Source organism: Micromesistius poutassou (assembly GCF_964030765.1).
Source record: "Micromesistius poutassou genome assembly, chromosome: 23".
Classification (NCBI taxonomy): Eukaryota; Metazoa; Chordata; class Actinopteri; order Gadiformes; family Gadidae; genus Micromesistius; species Micromesistius poutassou.
The window spans coordinates 4,068,970-4,082,257 of record NC_140293.1 but is presented as its reverse complement, the minus strand read 5'-3'; the positions used below and the strand labels follow the sequence as shown (position 1 = coordinate 4,082,257).

The 13,288-nt window shown below is 46.9% G+C and overlaps 1 protein-coding gene across 1 annotated transcript in view; it reads left to right on the top strand.

Moving 5' to 3' along the window:
* Window positions 1-11,626, top strand: part of poln (polymerase (DNA directed) nu) — a gene marked incomplete at both ends in the record, with an annotated part of 42,231 nt that extends 30,605 nt beyond the window's left edge. Inside the window, 8 exons of the mRNA XM_084487501.1 lie at window positions 609-720; window positions 2,995-3,077; window positions 5,685-5,816; window positions 9,279-9,389; window positions 9,740-9,818; window positions 11,006-11,073; window positions 11,298-11,359; window positions 11,516-11,626. Coding sequence (XP_084343627.1) covers window positions 609-720; window positions 2,995-3,077; window positions 5,685-5,816; window positions 9,279-9,389; window positions 9,740-9,818; window positions 11,006-11,073; window positions 11,298-11,359; window positions 11,516-11,626 — 758 coding nt within the window. The remainder of the gene's footprint in view (window positions 1-608; window positions 721-2,994; window positions 3,078-5,684; window positions 5,817-9,278; window positions 9,390-9,739; window positions 9,819-11,005; window positions 11,074-11,297; window positions 11,360-11,515) is intronic.
* Window positions 11,627-13,288: the final 1,662 nt, after the last annotated feature.

Below are 13,288 nucleotides of genomic sequence, written 5' to 3'. Positions count from 1 at the left end.
TGCTCACATTCTTACAATAGTAGCTCACATACAGCCGACTCCAAAACTGCCGCCATGTACAGAGCATAGCTTAAGCCTTTCTGTCTTACACTCTGAGCAGCTATAGCTATCGTCTCTGTGTGGATTATTCAGCAGCATCAGGACTGCTCTCTCTTATTAAGAGATATAGACAGTAATCTAAGTAGTCCGACAGAGGATAGTCTGTCCTAGACGTTGTCATACCTCTGGCCTCACCTTGAGGCAGCTCTTAAATCTAGTTATCCGGTTCACGCTGCTCTCTGATCGCCTTCGTTTAACATCGACAGGGTCCATTTAGCTCTCTAAGTCCTTGATCAATAATATTTAGAAGCGAGTGTGTGTGTGTGTGTGTGTGTGTGTGTGTGTGTGTGTGTGTGTGTGTGTGTGTGTTTGTCTGTGTGTGGGGGGGTCAATGTCTTGTGTGTGTGTGTGTGTGTGTGTGTGTGTGTGTATGTATGTTGGTCAATGTCTTCTGTGTGTGTGTGTGTGTGTGTGTGTGTGTGAGAGTGAGTGGGGGGGTCAATGTCTTGTGTGTGTGTGTGTGTGTGTGTGTATGTGTGTGTGTGTGTGTGTGTGTGTGTGTGTGTTAGACTTCTGCCAGGTTGAGCTGCGTCTGCTCGCCCATCTCTCTGGTGACCCAGAGCTCCTGAGGGTCTTCAGCCACGCCCACTCTGACGTCTTCACCATGCTGGCCTCGCGCTGGTGGGTGGGACACACGCACACACACACACGCACACACACACACACACACACACACACACACACACACACACACACACACACACACACATACACACACAGAAAACATTGACCAACACACACACACACACACACACACACACACACACACAGTAAACATGGACATTGGGGGGACATCCACACAGCTTTTTATTTTGCATTTCTATATTTATGGACTGCCAGCTACAATGCTTCAAAACACTAGCAGTCCTGTTGCCATGACTACTATTACAGGACACCCCGGCTATTCATCTTGATGATAGCATTACTGTATGCCACTGTCTATCCTGTTCCTCTCACTCTCTTTCTCTCTCTCTCTCTCTCTCTCTCTCTCTCTCTCTCTCTCTCTCTCTCTCTCTCTCTTTCAAATAAAGTTGCAATTAACTTTGAATGAAAGTGAGGCCAGGTGTCTGCTAAGCAGCAGTGTACCGTGGGGTTTAAGTCTGGGCCTTCAGTAACGAACTCCACCAACCCCCAAACACTCAGACATGCCCACCAATTTCATATTATGTGCTGATACAGCCAACACAGCCAAATATGTGCATCACACTATGCGCTACTGCATAACATCAACAACAACAGCGCACACGCACACCACTGTGCATTACCGCAGCTAGACGAATGCAGCATCACCATCAGATCTTTCATTATGCCACTCCGCAACCAGATTGCACATCACACAAAAACAAGTTCTCACAGTTATTGTTATAATGTATAACCGTATGCTTTCACAACTTAAGTATACTTAAGCAACTTAAGTATAGCGACAGGGTTGCATTAAGTGCAGTACGTTTTAATGAGAGCTGAGAAAGATCGCTTGCAATTAACTCTTAACTTAACTCTTCTGTCCAAACGATCGCCTTGAAAAAGGCAAACGAAGGAGATCAAAAACAGGATCGCTAGGTGGTGTGAAGGCGGTGGCCATAGTAGTTCATATCAACTCTCTCTCACTACCCGCCAACGTTTCAAACTTCGCTGATGACATCACCGGGGCATATTGCTGGGCCCTAGGGGCGTTCTATCACTACACATCAAAATTTGATTGGCTGATGACACATGTCAGTCAGATGTATTATCCAATGGGAGGTGGTAGCTTCAGTGGAAAGCTAGCAATACTTCTAGTGCTGGCCCATGTAGCTGTGATGCGTTAGTCAGCTGAGCTCAGCCTTACAATCTTCTGGAATTATATTGTAACGTACTGGAAAAAAAAATGTAATTGAGATACGTTCAAACACACATTAATGTAATTTAGAAAAAATATATATATATATAATTTAGATTTTGACAGGGCCAGCAGTGAAGGCCCTGCTGGCCCTGACGGCCCACCACTGCTGCTAAGTGACCGTGTAATGTGTGTGTGTGTGTGTGTGTGTGTGTGTGTGTGTGTGTGTTTCATTCGCTCTCTTGTTCCTTCCATGCTCTATTACTATTCTTACTACTTTCAAGGTCAATTACTTTCTTTGTCTCTTTATTCCCCAATTATTCTAGTGTCAGATCTCTCTCAGTTCATCTCTCTGCCATGTCTTATATTCACTCATTGTGTTATCCAACCCTTTCACTCTTCCAGCCCTCCTTTCCTCATCTCATTCTCTCCAACACCAGCCCTACTATTCAACATCCAAAACAAAGCAGAACAACAAAAAATGTTCTGTCCAGTAGGGGGCGCCAATCACTCTCACCGATACACACACCGTCTCCCAGAGCTTGGGCTTATAGAGATTTATCCCTTTCAATGTTCAAAAACCCGCCAACCTTCAACAGGATTACTGTGGTGTTATTATGAATGTAACAAGAGATGTGGATTTTTCAAGATGACTCAACAGTTAATACCCACCCCCAACTGCACAAAGATAGACATGTCAATGAGAGAATCAGGGTATTTCTTCTATAGAAATCCTTTATTCATTCATAAAATAAATCTGTGCATTTATTTTAGTGGCATGGACCTTGTCTCTCTGTATTTGAATATGGTATACTAAATTACACCATCTTGTAAGTGTTAATCTGCATATTAGTGTTAGTGTTCATACGACAACATTCCATAACTTGCTATATGAGACTGTGTGTGAGAGAGAGGATGTCTGTGCTCCCATCTAGCTGTTAATGTCTGCCTGTCTATTTGTCTCCCTTTACGGTGCACATTTCATCACATGCCGCTACTAATTGAACACGTGTGCTCGTGTGCCCTCATCTCTCTCTCTCTCTCTCTCTCTCTCTCTCTCTCTCTCTCTCTCTCAGGAAGGGGGTGAGGGAAAGTGAGGTTTCGTCTGAAGAGAGGGAACACGCCAAGCGCATCGTCTACTCTGTCGTGTACGGGGCAGGTAAGGACACACCCCTACATGCAACAACACACATGCATGCACACACACAAACATCCACGTACACACAAATATGGGCACTACCGATGCGTGGTTCAGGTATATGCTCTCCTGAATCTGCATATTTCTGTTACTGCACCCGACCATCATCATTTCTAGCCTTTTTTGAATTTGCCCTACTTGTTGCCAACCTTTTCAGCAGGCATTGCAGCCTTTTATCAGTAGGCTAAATTGCGTATTCAATATTTGTCTTTTTTGCTTAATCTTTTTATTTTATTTAAGCAAAACGTTATTGAAAAGCAAACACAGACCAGCTGAAATATTAAAAAAATATATATAACAATAGGTGTAGACTTAGGCTTTAACAAAACATGCATCTTAATCTTAAATAACCCAAAATGTAATGTTCATGTAATGTAAATAAAACAAACAAACAAGATAATCTCAACAGATCCCGTAGCATTTTGTCGGACAAGGAATAATGTTATATAGCCAATGCCTAGTGAAATAATTAGGCTGGAATACAAGAAATAGCTGAAAGCAAGGAATAAAGAAGCTGATTGGATCCAGCCCCCCTCCCCACCAGACTGTAACCTTCAGTTATAGTCTAAATAATTAGGACTGTAACCTGCGGTGAGAGTCGGGTCACGCCGGCCAAATTCTCAATCCACGAATCTGTAGTGCGCAGAGACGGACTTCAATCAAAAGCCACTCCCGCGTTTAATTCCTCCGGGTGGATCATACCAGGAGGTGAGATAATGGGCTTACGGACGCAGATAGCAGAACAGTTCACAAGCCCTTAATGACATTATGCTACTGGAGCACAGCTAATCGCTTTAGCCTGTGACGAGGCCAACAGGGTTAGCCTCAATGATATTATCCAGATAGCAACACAAACAGGAAGAAAACCTATCCCTGTAGTACCCTATTGTTTCAGAGCGGGGTAGGGGGGGTTCTGTGGCAACACAAGGTCTCTCCGTGGTGAAATACGCAGTGCAGTTTGAAGTGGATACCTGGGAAGTCCTGAATCCTGTTGTATGGATTCACCCATGGCCCATTTTTTCTCCAACTGGGCCAGTGTGGTCAAGCACCATTAGCTAAATCAGGGGGCTGGATTCACAGATGACTGGACAGAGAGCCCTTGGTGCTTGCCATAGTCTGGCGTCTGCTGTGTTGAGCACACTTCGTTTCTGTGCATGTGCTGTTGCCTGCCGTCTGCCTTCTGTGCGCCCGCTTGAAATATGATACGGGGGACCATTACGTTTTATGACCCCCACCGCGACCACATTAATGTCTTCAGAGACCCCCTGCGTCATCCAAAAACCACGAAGACCAATGGCAACCAGTTCCTTCATTTATATGGCTGGAAATTTAAAAAAAAACATATTTTATTGATTTTAGGATGCGTATGGGGCTTTTTTGTTTGTATTTAATTACACCTAAACTGTCTCTGACAGTCTGTTAATTAGATAGAAGCTGTGCGTGAAAGCCTGGCACGGATTTCAAGGAGCCGTCGGAATGGACTTGTCTCTTGTCTCTTCCTTGAGATGTTAGAATATCACATCTCCCGGGGAAAGGCATGTCTTTAAAGACAATGGGAAATGGTATTCAGACCGTATCTTGTTTCAGTGATGTGACACAGTTTGGAGAAAAATGGTCTATTAGGCAATGTGAGATTGAGTGAGCGAGAGAGAGAGAGAGAGAGAGAGAGTGAGTTAGAGAGAGCGAGCTGCTGACTGACAGACAGAGAGAGAGAGATTGTGAGGTAAGGGAGGGCTCCTAATCAACACAATGAAAGAGAGAGAGGGGTTGCCATGGACACAGAACACTGACAATCACGAAGATGAGGGGAGATGGGCAAGGAGTCATGGCCTCACACACACACACACACACACACACACACACACACACACACACACACACACACACACACACACACACACACACACACACACACACACACACACACACACACACACATAGGGAGGGAGACCTAGTGAAGCTCTCCTGGCTGTGCTGTGCGTGCTGCTGGGCCCAGGTGTGAGTGTGTTCCAGTCTGAGGTAGAAACACGTATCGCCCGGCTGCAGGTGGGCCCCTGGTCCGCTGTGATCCAGCTCCTGCCTCATCAGAACCAGCTGAATCCATATGAGAGAGGTTACTTGTAAGGCTTAATTAATTTCCATCAAGCAGAATTAATGGCTCACAACAGTGAGCCATTGATTCAATCTCAGCCCAGATTGCCGTTACTATGAACCCACGATGCGTGACCACGCCATGTGACCACGCCACCACCAATCCATCATGCCCCTGTCTCATGCTCACCTGTTCCGGGTCAAACTGAGTGCTGCCGTCAATACCACGGTCAAACACATTTAACGCATGCATATTCTTAGTCAATGTATCCAGTCTTGGTGAGTAAGTCAATGTTTTGCAGATTAATTCAATATACTAAGTCTTGGTTATGCAGATAATATAACTAGTCTTGGTGATGAAGTCAATGTACCAGTCTTGGTAATGAAGTCAATGTATCCAGTCTTGGTGATGAGGTCAATATATCCAGTCTTGGACTAAGTGTGAGATGTAACGTGTCTGGTCATTTTCCCGGTCAGGCCGGGAACGTCTCTCTGGGATCCTGGGCGTGAGCTCGGAGCAGGCCAGCAGGTTCCAGGACAGCTTCCTCCAGACGTACCGAGAGGTCCAGACCTTCATCCAGGCCACCGTCCAGCAGTGCCACCAACAGGGTGAGTGACCATCGCTTGGCTTCATTCACACACCGCAGTGTCTTATCACACAGCCACTACCTTGTAATGGATCATGTTGGGATTTTGGGTTGAAAACTGTTTAAACTGCGCGTGACTGGGGGAAAAAGGGAGGAACTGGTGGATGATTCTCTGAATATGATGACATAGAGGTAGATCGATTCCAGACTGACCCAAAAGGTTCAGAATCTCTGCTCCTGTTACTTTTTAGAGAAGAAAAAGGCCATGTCATCGTCCATGTATATTATAATGTAATACACACACACGCACACACACACACACACACACACACACACACACACACAAACAAACACAAACACAAACACAAACACAAACACAAACACAAAACACACACATAACACTGCAATGCTGAACTTCCACTCAACTCTGAAGCTCCATATTTAAAAAACACAAGAGGGACTTACAAGCGCATCGTTTGATCGGAAAGACGGAGGCGGCCACCACTGCGCTGACCGTGTCCCAGATTCCCATGGGAGCGGGACTTGAAGGAACAAGCAGGGAAGTGTCTCACAGGCTTGGAAACAGTGGTGAGCAGAACTAACTGGGCATGAGCTGTGCGTTAGTGTTGTATCGACCCCTCTTGGAAAAACATACACACACACATCACACACACACACACACACACACACACACACACAAGGGAATACAGGGGGCAGGGGGGAGCTGCATCTTGGTGTGTGTGTGTGTCTGTGTGTGTGTGTGTGTGTGTGTGTGTGTGTGTGTGTGTGTGTGTGTGTGTGTGTGTGTGTGTGGACAAGATGTGCAAACGTTAGCTGGGTTGTGATAGGGGTTGTTACCGTCTGGGGGGCCCGGGACGTCGCAAGCCCCATTTGTATTCTGACCAAAACGCCAACGCAGCACACCTGAGACCAGAACACACACACACACACACACACACACACACACACACACACACACACACACACACACCAATAAATACTGTAGGCTCTGCACTACAACCCCCGTCTCTTAGGATACATTGACTTTGTGACAGGCTGAGGGATGGGACGAGTCGTAGGCCGGAGTCTTGGTTTCCCTCTATCACAGCGACTCACCCTCCCGCCAGCGTCTTTGTGGAAATCCATTGACCTCACGGGGACACACACACACACACCACACACACCTTGTGATGTAACACTATTCATTCACATTTTACACACACATATACACACTCACTGATTTGCCCTTGCGTTCTTGGATGTTTGGTTAAAATCCCATTTGATCGAAAGGCAGTTTCATACAGAAGGCCTCTGTCATCCCAAGGACATGGTGAACACACAAGGCAATGTCTGCATGGATAGATGGCCATTGCACACATTTGGGGCAGACACTGTTCCTATGTCACACACTTTTGTGTTACTGAACTTTAACAATACACCATTTTGATAAATCTGGAGTTTCTTCAAAACTTCAAAAAATGGGGAAATATGCAGAACTACGTTGTAAGTACACCTTACCTTTTTTTTGTTGACGCACATGTCACTAGCAACCACATGGTTTGTTTCCCCTCAATTAAATGGCGTGAACATTCCAGGAGCTTTGACCACACAAAAAGACCCCGGCAGTTAAAAAACAAAAACTCACATATGCATTCCAGGGGCCCAGTCCATGGCCCCCTTACCTTTCACCTCTGGAAGGGAAAGGCACGGGTTACGTGATGTGTTGGGTCTCTGGTCACAATGTGCATGACACATCCCTGTCAATGAACTTCCCTGAGGTGGGGTCACATTCCCAGTCAAAAGGGTCAAATACCTGGGTGCACTACACACAGACCGCATTGTGTGTGCATGGAGGAGGTGCGTGCATGTTTCTGTGTATTTTCAAAGTGTTGCCTGGCTGTGTGCTATGGAGTGCTTTGTGTGTGATTGTGATGTGGTGTTCGCATTAGGAAGAACATCATTCTGTGTGTGTTGTTGTGCGTGTGTTTGCCTGTGAGTGTGCGTGTGTGTGCATGTGTACCGATGGCTTTGCTAAGAGTCAGGGGAACTAAAAAAGGATTTGGCTCCAAAGCCTGTTCCTTTGTCCTGCCGTTGGAATGCGGGGGATGCTGTGTGTGTGAGTGAGTGTTTGTTGAATGCCTGTGTGTGTGACTGTGTGTACCATGCCTGCATCACACGTTTGTTGACTGCATGCCAGTTTGTGTGTGTGTGTGTGTGTGTGTGTGTGTGCGTGTTGGTCCCCATGTCAGTGTAAGCCTGACTTTACCATAATCACCTCATATTACTGTTTCAACATCACCTTTGTTGGCATGCTGATAGGTTTTATCTTTCTGTAGCTGGAGCTCCCTCGGGGGTCGATCGATGACAGAGGATCCTCTTGACTGTAAGCGTGGCCCTTACCTGGGTCGAGATGAAACGAGTGCAGCCCTCCGTAGACAGTCCTTCAGAGCCACCCTGTGCATTTTAATGAGTCGACATCCCACACAAACGACCGGCGGAAAAAAGTGAAATGACGAATCACAAGTGATTACAATGACATAAAAGCAATGTTCTGTGCTTTTGATTCTGAAATCAATCTCTTGAGTGTTTTTCTGAAAAAAGGCTTGAATCGCCATCAGTCCTGCAAAAGAAAAACACATTGTCACAAGTGATGATGGTGATGATGTGATATGATGGTGTCCCCACTGGGTCTAACTGTCATCAGCTCTCCATCAATAGCTGTAACAAGCTGCTCCATCACAGTCCTGCTCCACCCACACCAACAGTCCCCCATCCCCGGCCATTCCCTCCCTATCACCCGTTGTTCCTCTGTCAACACCTGTCCGGCCGGCACACACAGCACTTCCTGTCCTGTAAACCAACGTTTGTTCCACTGACATCGTTGAATGTTGATTGTTAAAAGTGTGTGTGTGTGTGTGTGTGTGAGACTGTCGAGGGGGGTAGTCTAGTAGTGCTCATTTTTTCAAGCCATAGCAGAGAAATCTGGGAAGTGGAAAGAATACAGATTGCTCTGGCTTGATAGAAGTGATGGATTTCTGAACGAGGGGCGATGATGTGTCCTGATTGCTAGTCATATGAACTATCTTTCCAAGGAACAATTAACCAGATAAAAACCAATAAAGTAAAAAAAAATTGCTTTCCACCTCTGAGAAATTTGATTTTGTTCACCGTCTTCATCCAAACACTTTGCCCCAGTCGTACATTCTCGATCCGTCTTACAGTTCCCAAAGCTCCGACCCTACTCTGACTCTATTTGTGGTTACAAAGACATAGCGTGGACGGACCATAACGACCATAATGCTCCCTCCCATCCGTATGTTTGTGGCTTGGAACCCCAATGTCGGCAGCCAATCACGTAGGCAACCCTCGAGCAAAGATGCCCTGACCGCGCCCCCACCTGCTCCTTAATCAAAAGTCGTTTAGGATAAAAGTGTCCGCTTGATTACAAAACCATTCAAATATTGTGTTTCCCACTGTTGCCTAGGTTATGTGGTGTCCATAATGGGGCGTCGCCGTACTCTTCCCCTCATCCACTCTGCTGACTGGGGGGTCCGCATGCAGGCGGAGAGGCAGGCTGTGAACTTTGTGGTCCAAGGTAGGATTCACCCTGTCACCCTGTCATCTGTGAGCTCCTGTGTGTGGAGGGACCGGTCCTCGAGGGGGAGGGACACGGGAGTACCCGCGGGACGTGATTCCACCCAGAGGGACACAGGAATACCGGAGTCCGGAGATTCCTCCAGCGCTCACAGATCCAAGACTCTTTTTGTTGTGTTTAATAGTAGTCTTTATGTTGAATAAACGTGCCTTTACGGCTTTAACAGACCAGAAACTGATTGGGGGGAGGAGGCGTGTCACTCACAGAGTCGGGTTGCCACAGTGTGTGTGTGTGTGTGTGTGTATTTTTTTTTAACTGTGTGTGTGTGTGTGTTTATTTTCTCTGTTGAGGTTCTGCGGCTGACCTTTGTAAAATGGCCATGATCCGGATCTCCTCTCAAGTCTGCTCCTCTAGCTCGCTCTCGGCCAGGTATCCTCCCCCTCTCGACCGCAATCAACCCAGCACTGCAATCAACCAATCTCTCCCGCTGGCTCCCTCCATACCTCCCTCTCTCTCTTTCCTCTCTCTCTGTCTCTCCATATCTCTCTCTTTATCTGTCTATTCCTGACTCTGTCTCCATATCCCCCTCTGTTTCTCTCTGTTTGTCTGTCTCCCTCTGTATCTCTCTCCCTTCCTCTGTCTGTCTCTCTGCGTGTCTCCCTCTCTTCTCCCCTGTCTCTCTCTCACTCCCTCTGTCTCTCTCACTCTCCGTATCTCCCTCTCTCTCTCTCCTTCCCTCTGTCTGTCTACCACTATGTCGCCTTTTGTTTCTCCTTCCCTCTCGGCTTGTCTGTCTCCATTTCTCTCTCTCCCTCCCTCTCCCTCTCTGTATCTCCCTCGCTTTCTCGTTCTCTCAATCTCTGTATCTCAATCTGTCTCTCTCCCTCCCTCCCTCGCCCTGTCTCCTTATCTCTCTGAATCATGACACTATTGAAACTACAGCTAGTGCCGACACATGCCGGCAGCATGTGTCAGCACAGCATCATAAATATATGAATGAAATATACCCAGCCTGTCACCCCCCAGTCCCCACACTGTTGTGCACTTATTTGGTTTTCTGTCCCTCTTATTTGTTTTTTAGTCCGATGGCTCTTTACTTTTCCCCAACCCCTCATTAGAAACAACCGACAACAGGAATGCAATGTGTGTGTGTGTGTGTGTGTGTGTGTGTGTGTGTATGTGTGTGTGTGTCAATGCGCACTGTCCCTCGTTACCTCCACTTGGTCAGAATGGTGAAAAGGGCTTTGGAAACCCTGACCAATGTGACAGTGTTATGGAAATCGACCCCCCCTCTCATTGTTCTCCCAGTTGGGGGGAGGTGGGGGGGGGCACCATCACCCCCACCGCTTTTAAAATATGGTGGGGGGTAATGTAGTGGTCTCCTAGCTACTGCAGTCATGGGGATGGGGGGAATAACCAGTGCAGTAATGATGATTTATTCATTGCACATTAACCAACTACTGTAATGCATCAATAAATGTTTTCCCCTCGTCAACCAATCACTGCCAAGCATTAAGCGACAAGACATTTTCCCCAATTTTGTGTTATCTCTGTACTCCCGCTGACCGGTACCATTGCTAGCACTAGCTACGTGTGTTTGCTTTGGGTCCCTGCAGACTGATAGCACAGCTCCACGATGAGCTGCTGTACGAGGTGGAGGACTCCCAGGTGCAGCACTTTGCAGGTAAACGTCAACGCCCTCGCTAAGGAGATCCAATACACCGTTCTTATACAGTGGTTGCACTGAGGCGATGAACCCCGCCCCCCCAAAAAAAACTCATGTTTAACAAACGCATAGATTCATAGATGCATAGTGGTTACTGTCTGTGGCCACTTACAGTACAGTGGTGGTATTTGGATTTCAATTTGCTGCATGTGTGCTTTCATGCTTGTGTGTGTGTCCTCCAGGCCTGGTGAAAGGTACCATGGAGGCCCTGCAGCACATTGACTCTTTAAGAGTTCATCTCAAGGTGAGCTCTGAGATCCTGTAGTCGAAGAGGAATCACACCCTCGGGACTGATCTGTGGGCTTTCTGCCATCCAAAGGTCTTTGTGTGACTGAACGGGGGCCTGTGTCTGGGTGTGTTTGTGTGTGTGTGTGTGTGTGTGTGTGTGTGTGTTTCCCAGGTTCCTCTAAAGGTGGCGCTCTCCAGTGGCAAGTCATGGGGATCCATGTCCGAACTCAGCATCTGTGCTGCATCTTCTTCCACTCCCCCTCTGTCTACCCCTCCTCCGTAGGGTCCGTCTGTCCTCTCGCTTCTATTTTCTCTGTCTTTCTTTCTTTCTGCTCTGTTCCCTTCGTTTTCCATCCCCTGTTTCTTCGTTTGGCTGTCCTCTTGTCTCTCTCTCTCTCTCTCTCTCTCTCTCTCTCTCTTGCCACTTACCCTGCATCACCATCGCTATGGAAACCAGGCAGCTGCAGCTCCTCGGAGCTCCCAATTCACGCTTTCACTCCATCCGTATCCGGGGGCAACCGGAGGAGCCACAAACTGGTTCAAGCCAGTTCCTTTCTTTTTTTTTTTTTTTGGCTCTGTAGAAGAATTGTATCCTCCTCCCCTCTTCCTCCTCCTCCTCCTCCTCCTCTCTTCATTCTCCACCTCCTCCTTCTCCTTTTTCACACCCTCTTGTTATAACCAGCGCAGTGTTACTCCCTTAAGAGATCTTTGGCTTTTGATAATATGTTCGATAAACACATTTAAATATATTCATACACTTATATTTATGAATACAAAATGAATTATTTATATAGATAAATATACATATATATATTTACATAACAAGTTCACGTATAAAAAATATCCCAGTTATGTATTAAGCAATATGATCATTTATTAGTTTTTATCTTTGGGTTTTTAATAAAGAACCTGAACTGATTTATCTGTGGCCTTACTGACTGCCGATGCCAACGCTGACCCTGTCGACGGCCAAAACTCTTATCGTGTGACAACCTCCCCTATCATGTGTGGGGACGGGAAGACGGCAACAAAAGGGAAAAGGACAAGAGAGCTGCGTCCCTCAGAAGACAGACAGAAGGTAAACAACAACAACAACACATCCTCCTCCTCACACACATGTCACTGTTCCTTCCACGGCCCCCCCGAGGGGGCTCATGCCGATCCTGGTCTGCTTAAAGCTTCTCCGCTGTATTGGTTGCTTTCATGCTGGTGAGTCACCCCACCCCATCTACTCGTTGAGCCTCCGCTACATCTCTCTCTCTGTGTACACCACCTGATCTACTTGGTTTGCCTCCGCTGTCTCTCTCTCAATATTTCCCTCTCCCTCTCTCTCTCTGGCGCTCCATATCTCACTGTTTCTTTTCCTCTGTCTGGCTCCCGCTCTATATCTCCCTCTGTCCTCCTCCCTCCCTCTCTCCTCCTTCCTCCTTCCTCCCGCTCTCTGTCTCCCAGTCATCTTATCTCCCTGTATCTCTCTTTCAGACGGTAAAATTGCATCTGTGCCGGAGGCAGTTGTCTCTACGACATTATACAAATATTGATAAAATGTCCCCTCCCAGTCCCGGAGTCCTCCGGTCCCTCTTGTATACTTATCGGGTGCCCTGTCCCTCTTATTTGTTGTCCAGTCCCATGGCTCTTAGCTTTTGTCACCCCATTCCCCTCATTAGAACCAACCTACGACAGGAATGCAACCGTGTGTGTGTGTGTGTGTGTGTGTGTGTGTGTGTGTGTGTGTGTGTGTGTGTGTGTGTGTGTGTGTGTGTGTGTGTGTGTGTGTGTGTGTGTGTGTGTGTGTGTGTGAGTGAGTGACAATGCCTTGATGAGAGTTTTTCCTCTCGGTCAGAATGCTGAAAAAGGGTTTGGAAAGCCTGACCAATCTGACAGTGTTATGGAGATCTGCCCTCCTCTCATTGTTCCCCTAGTTGCATGGCCTAACCAACCCCAC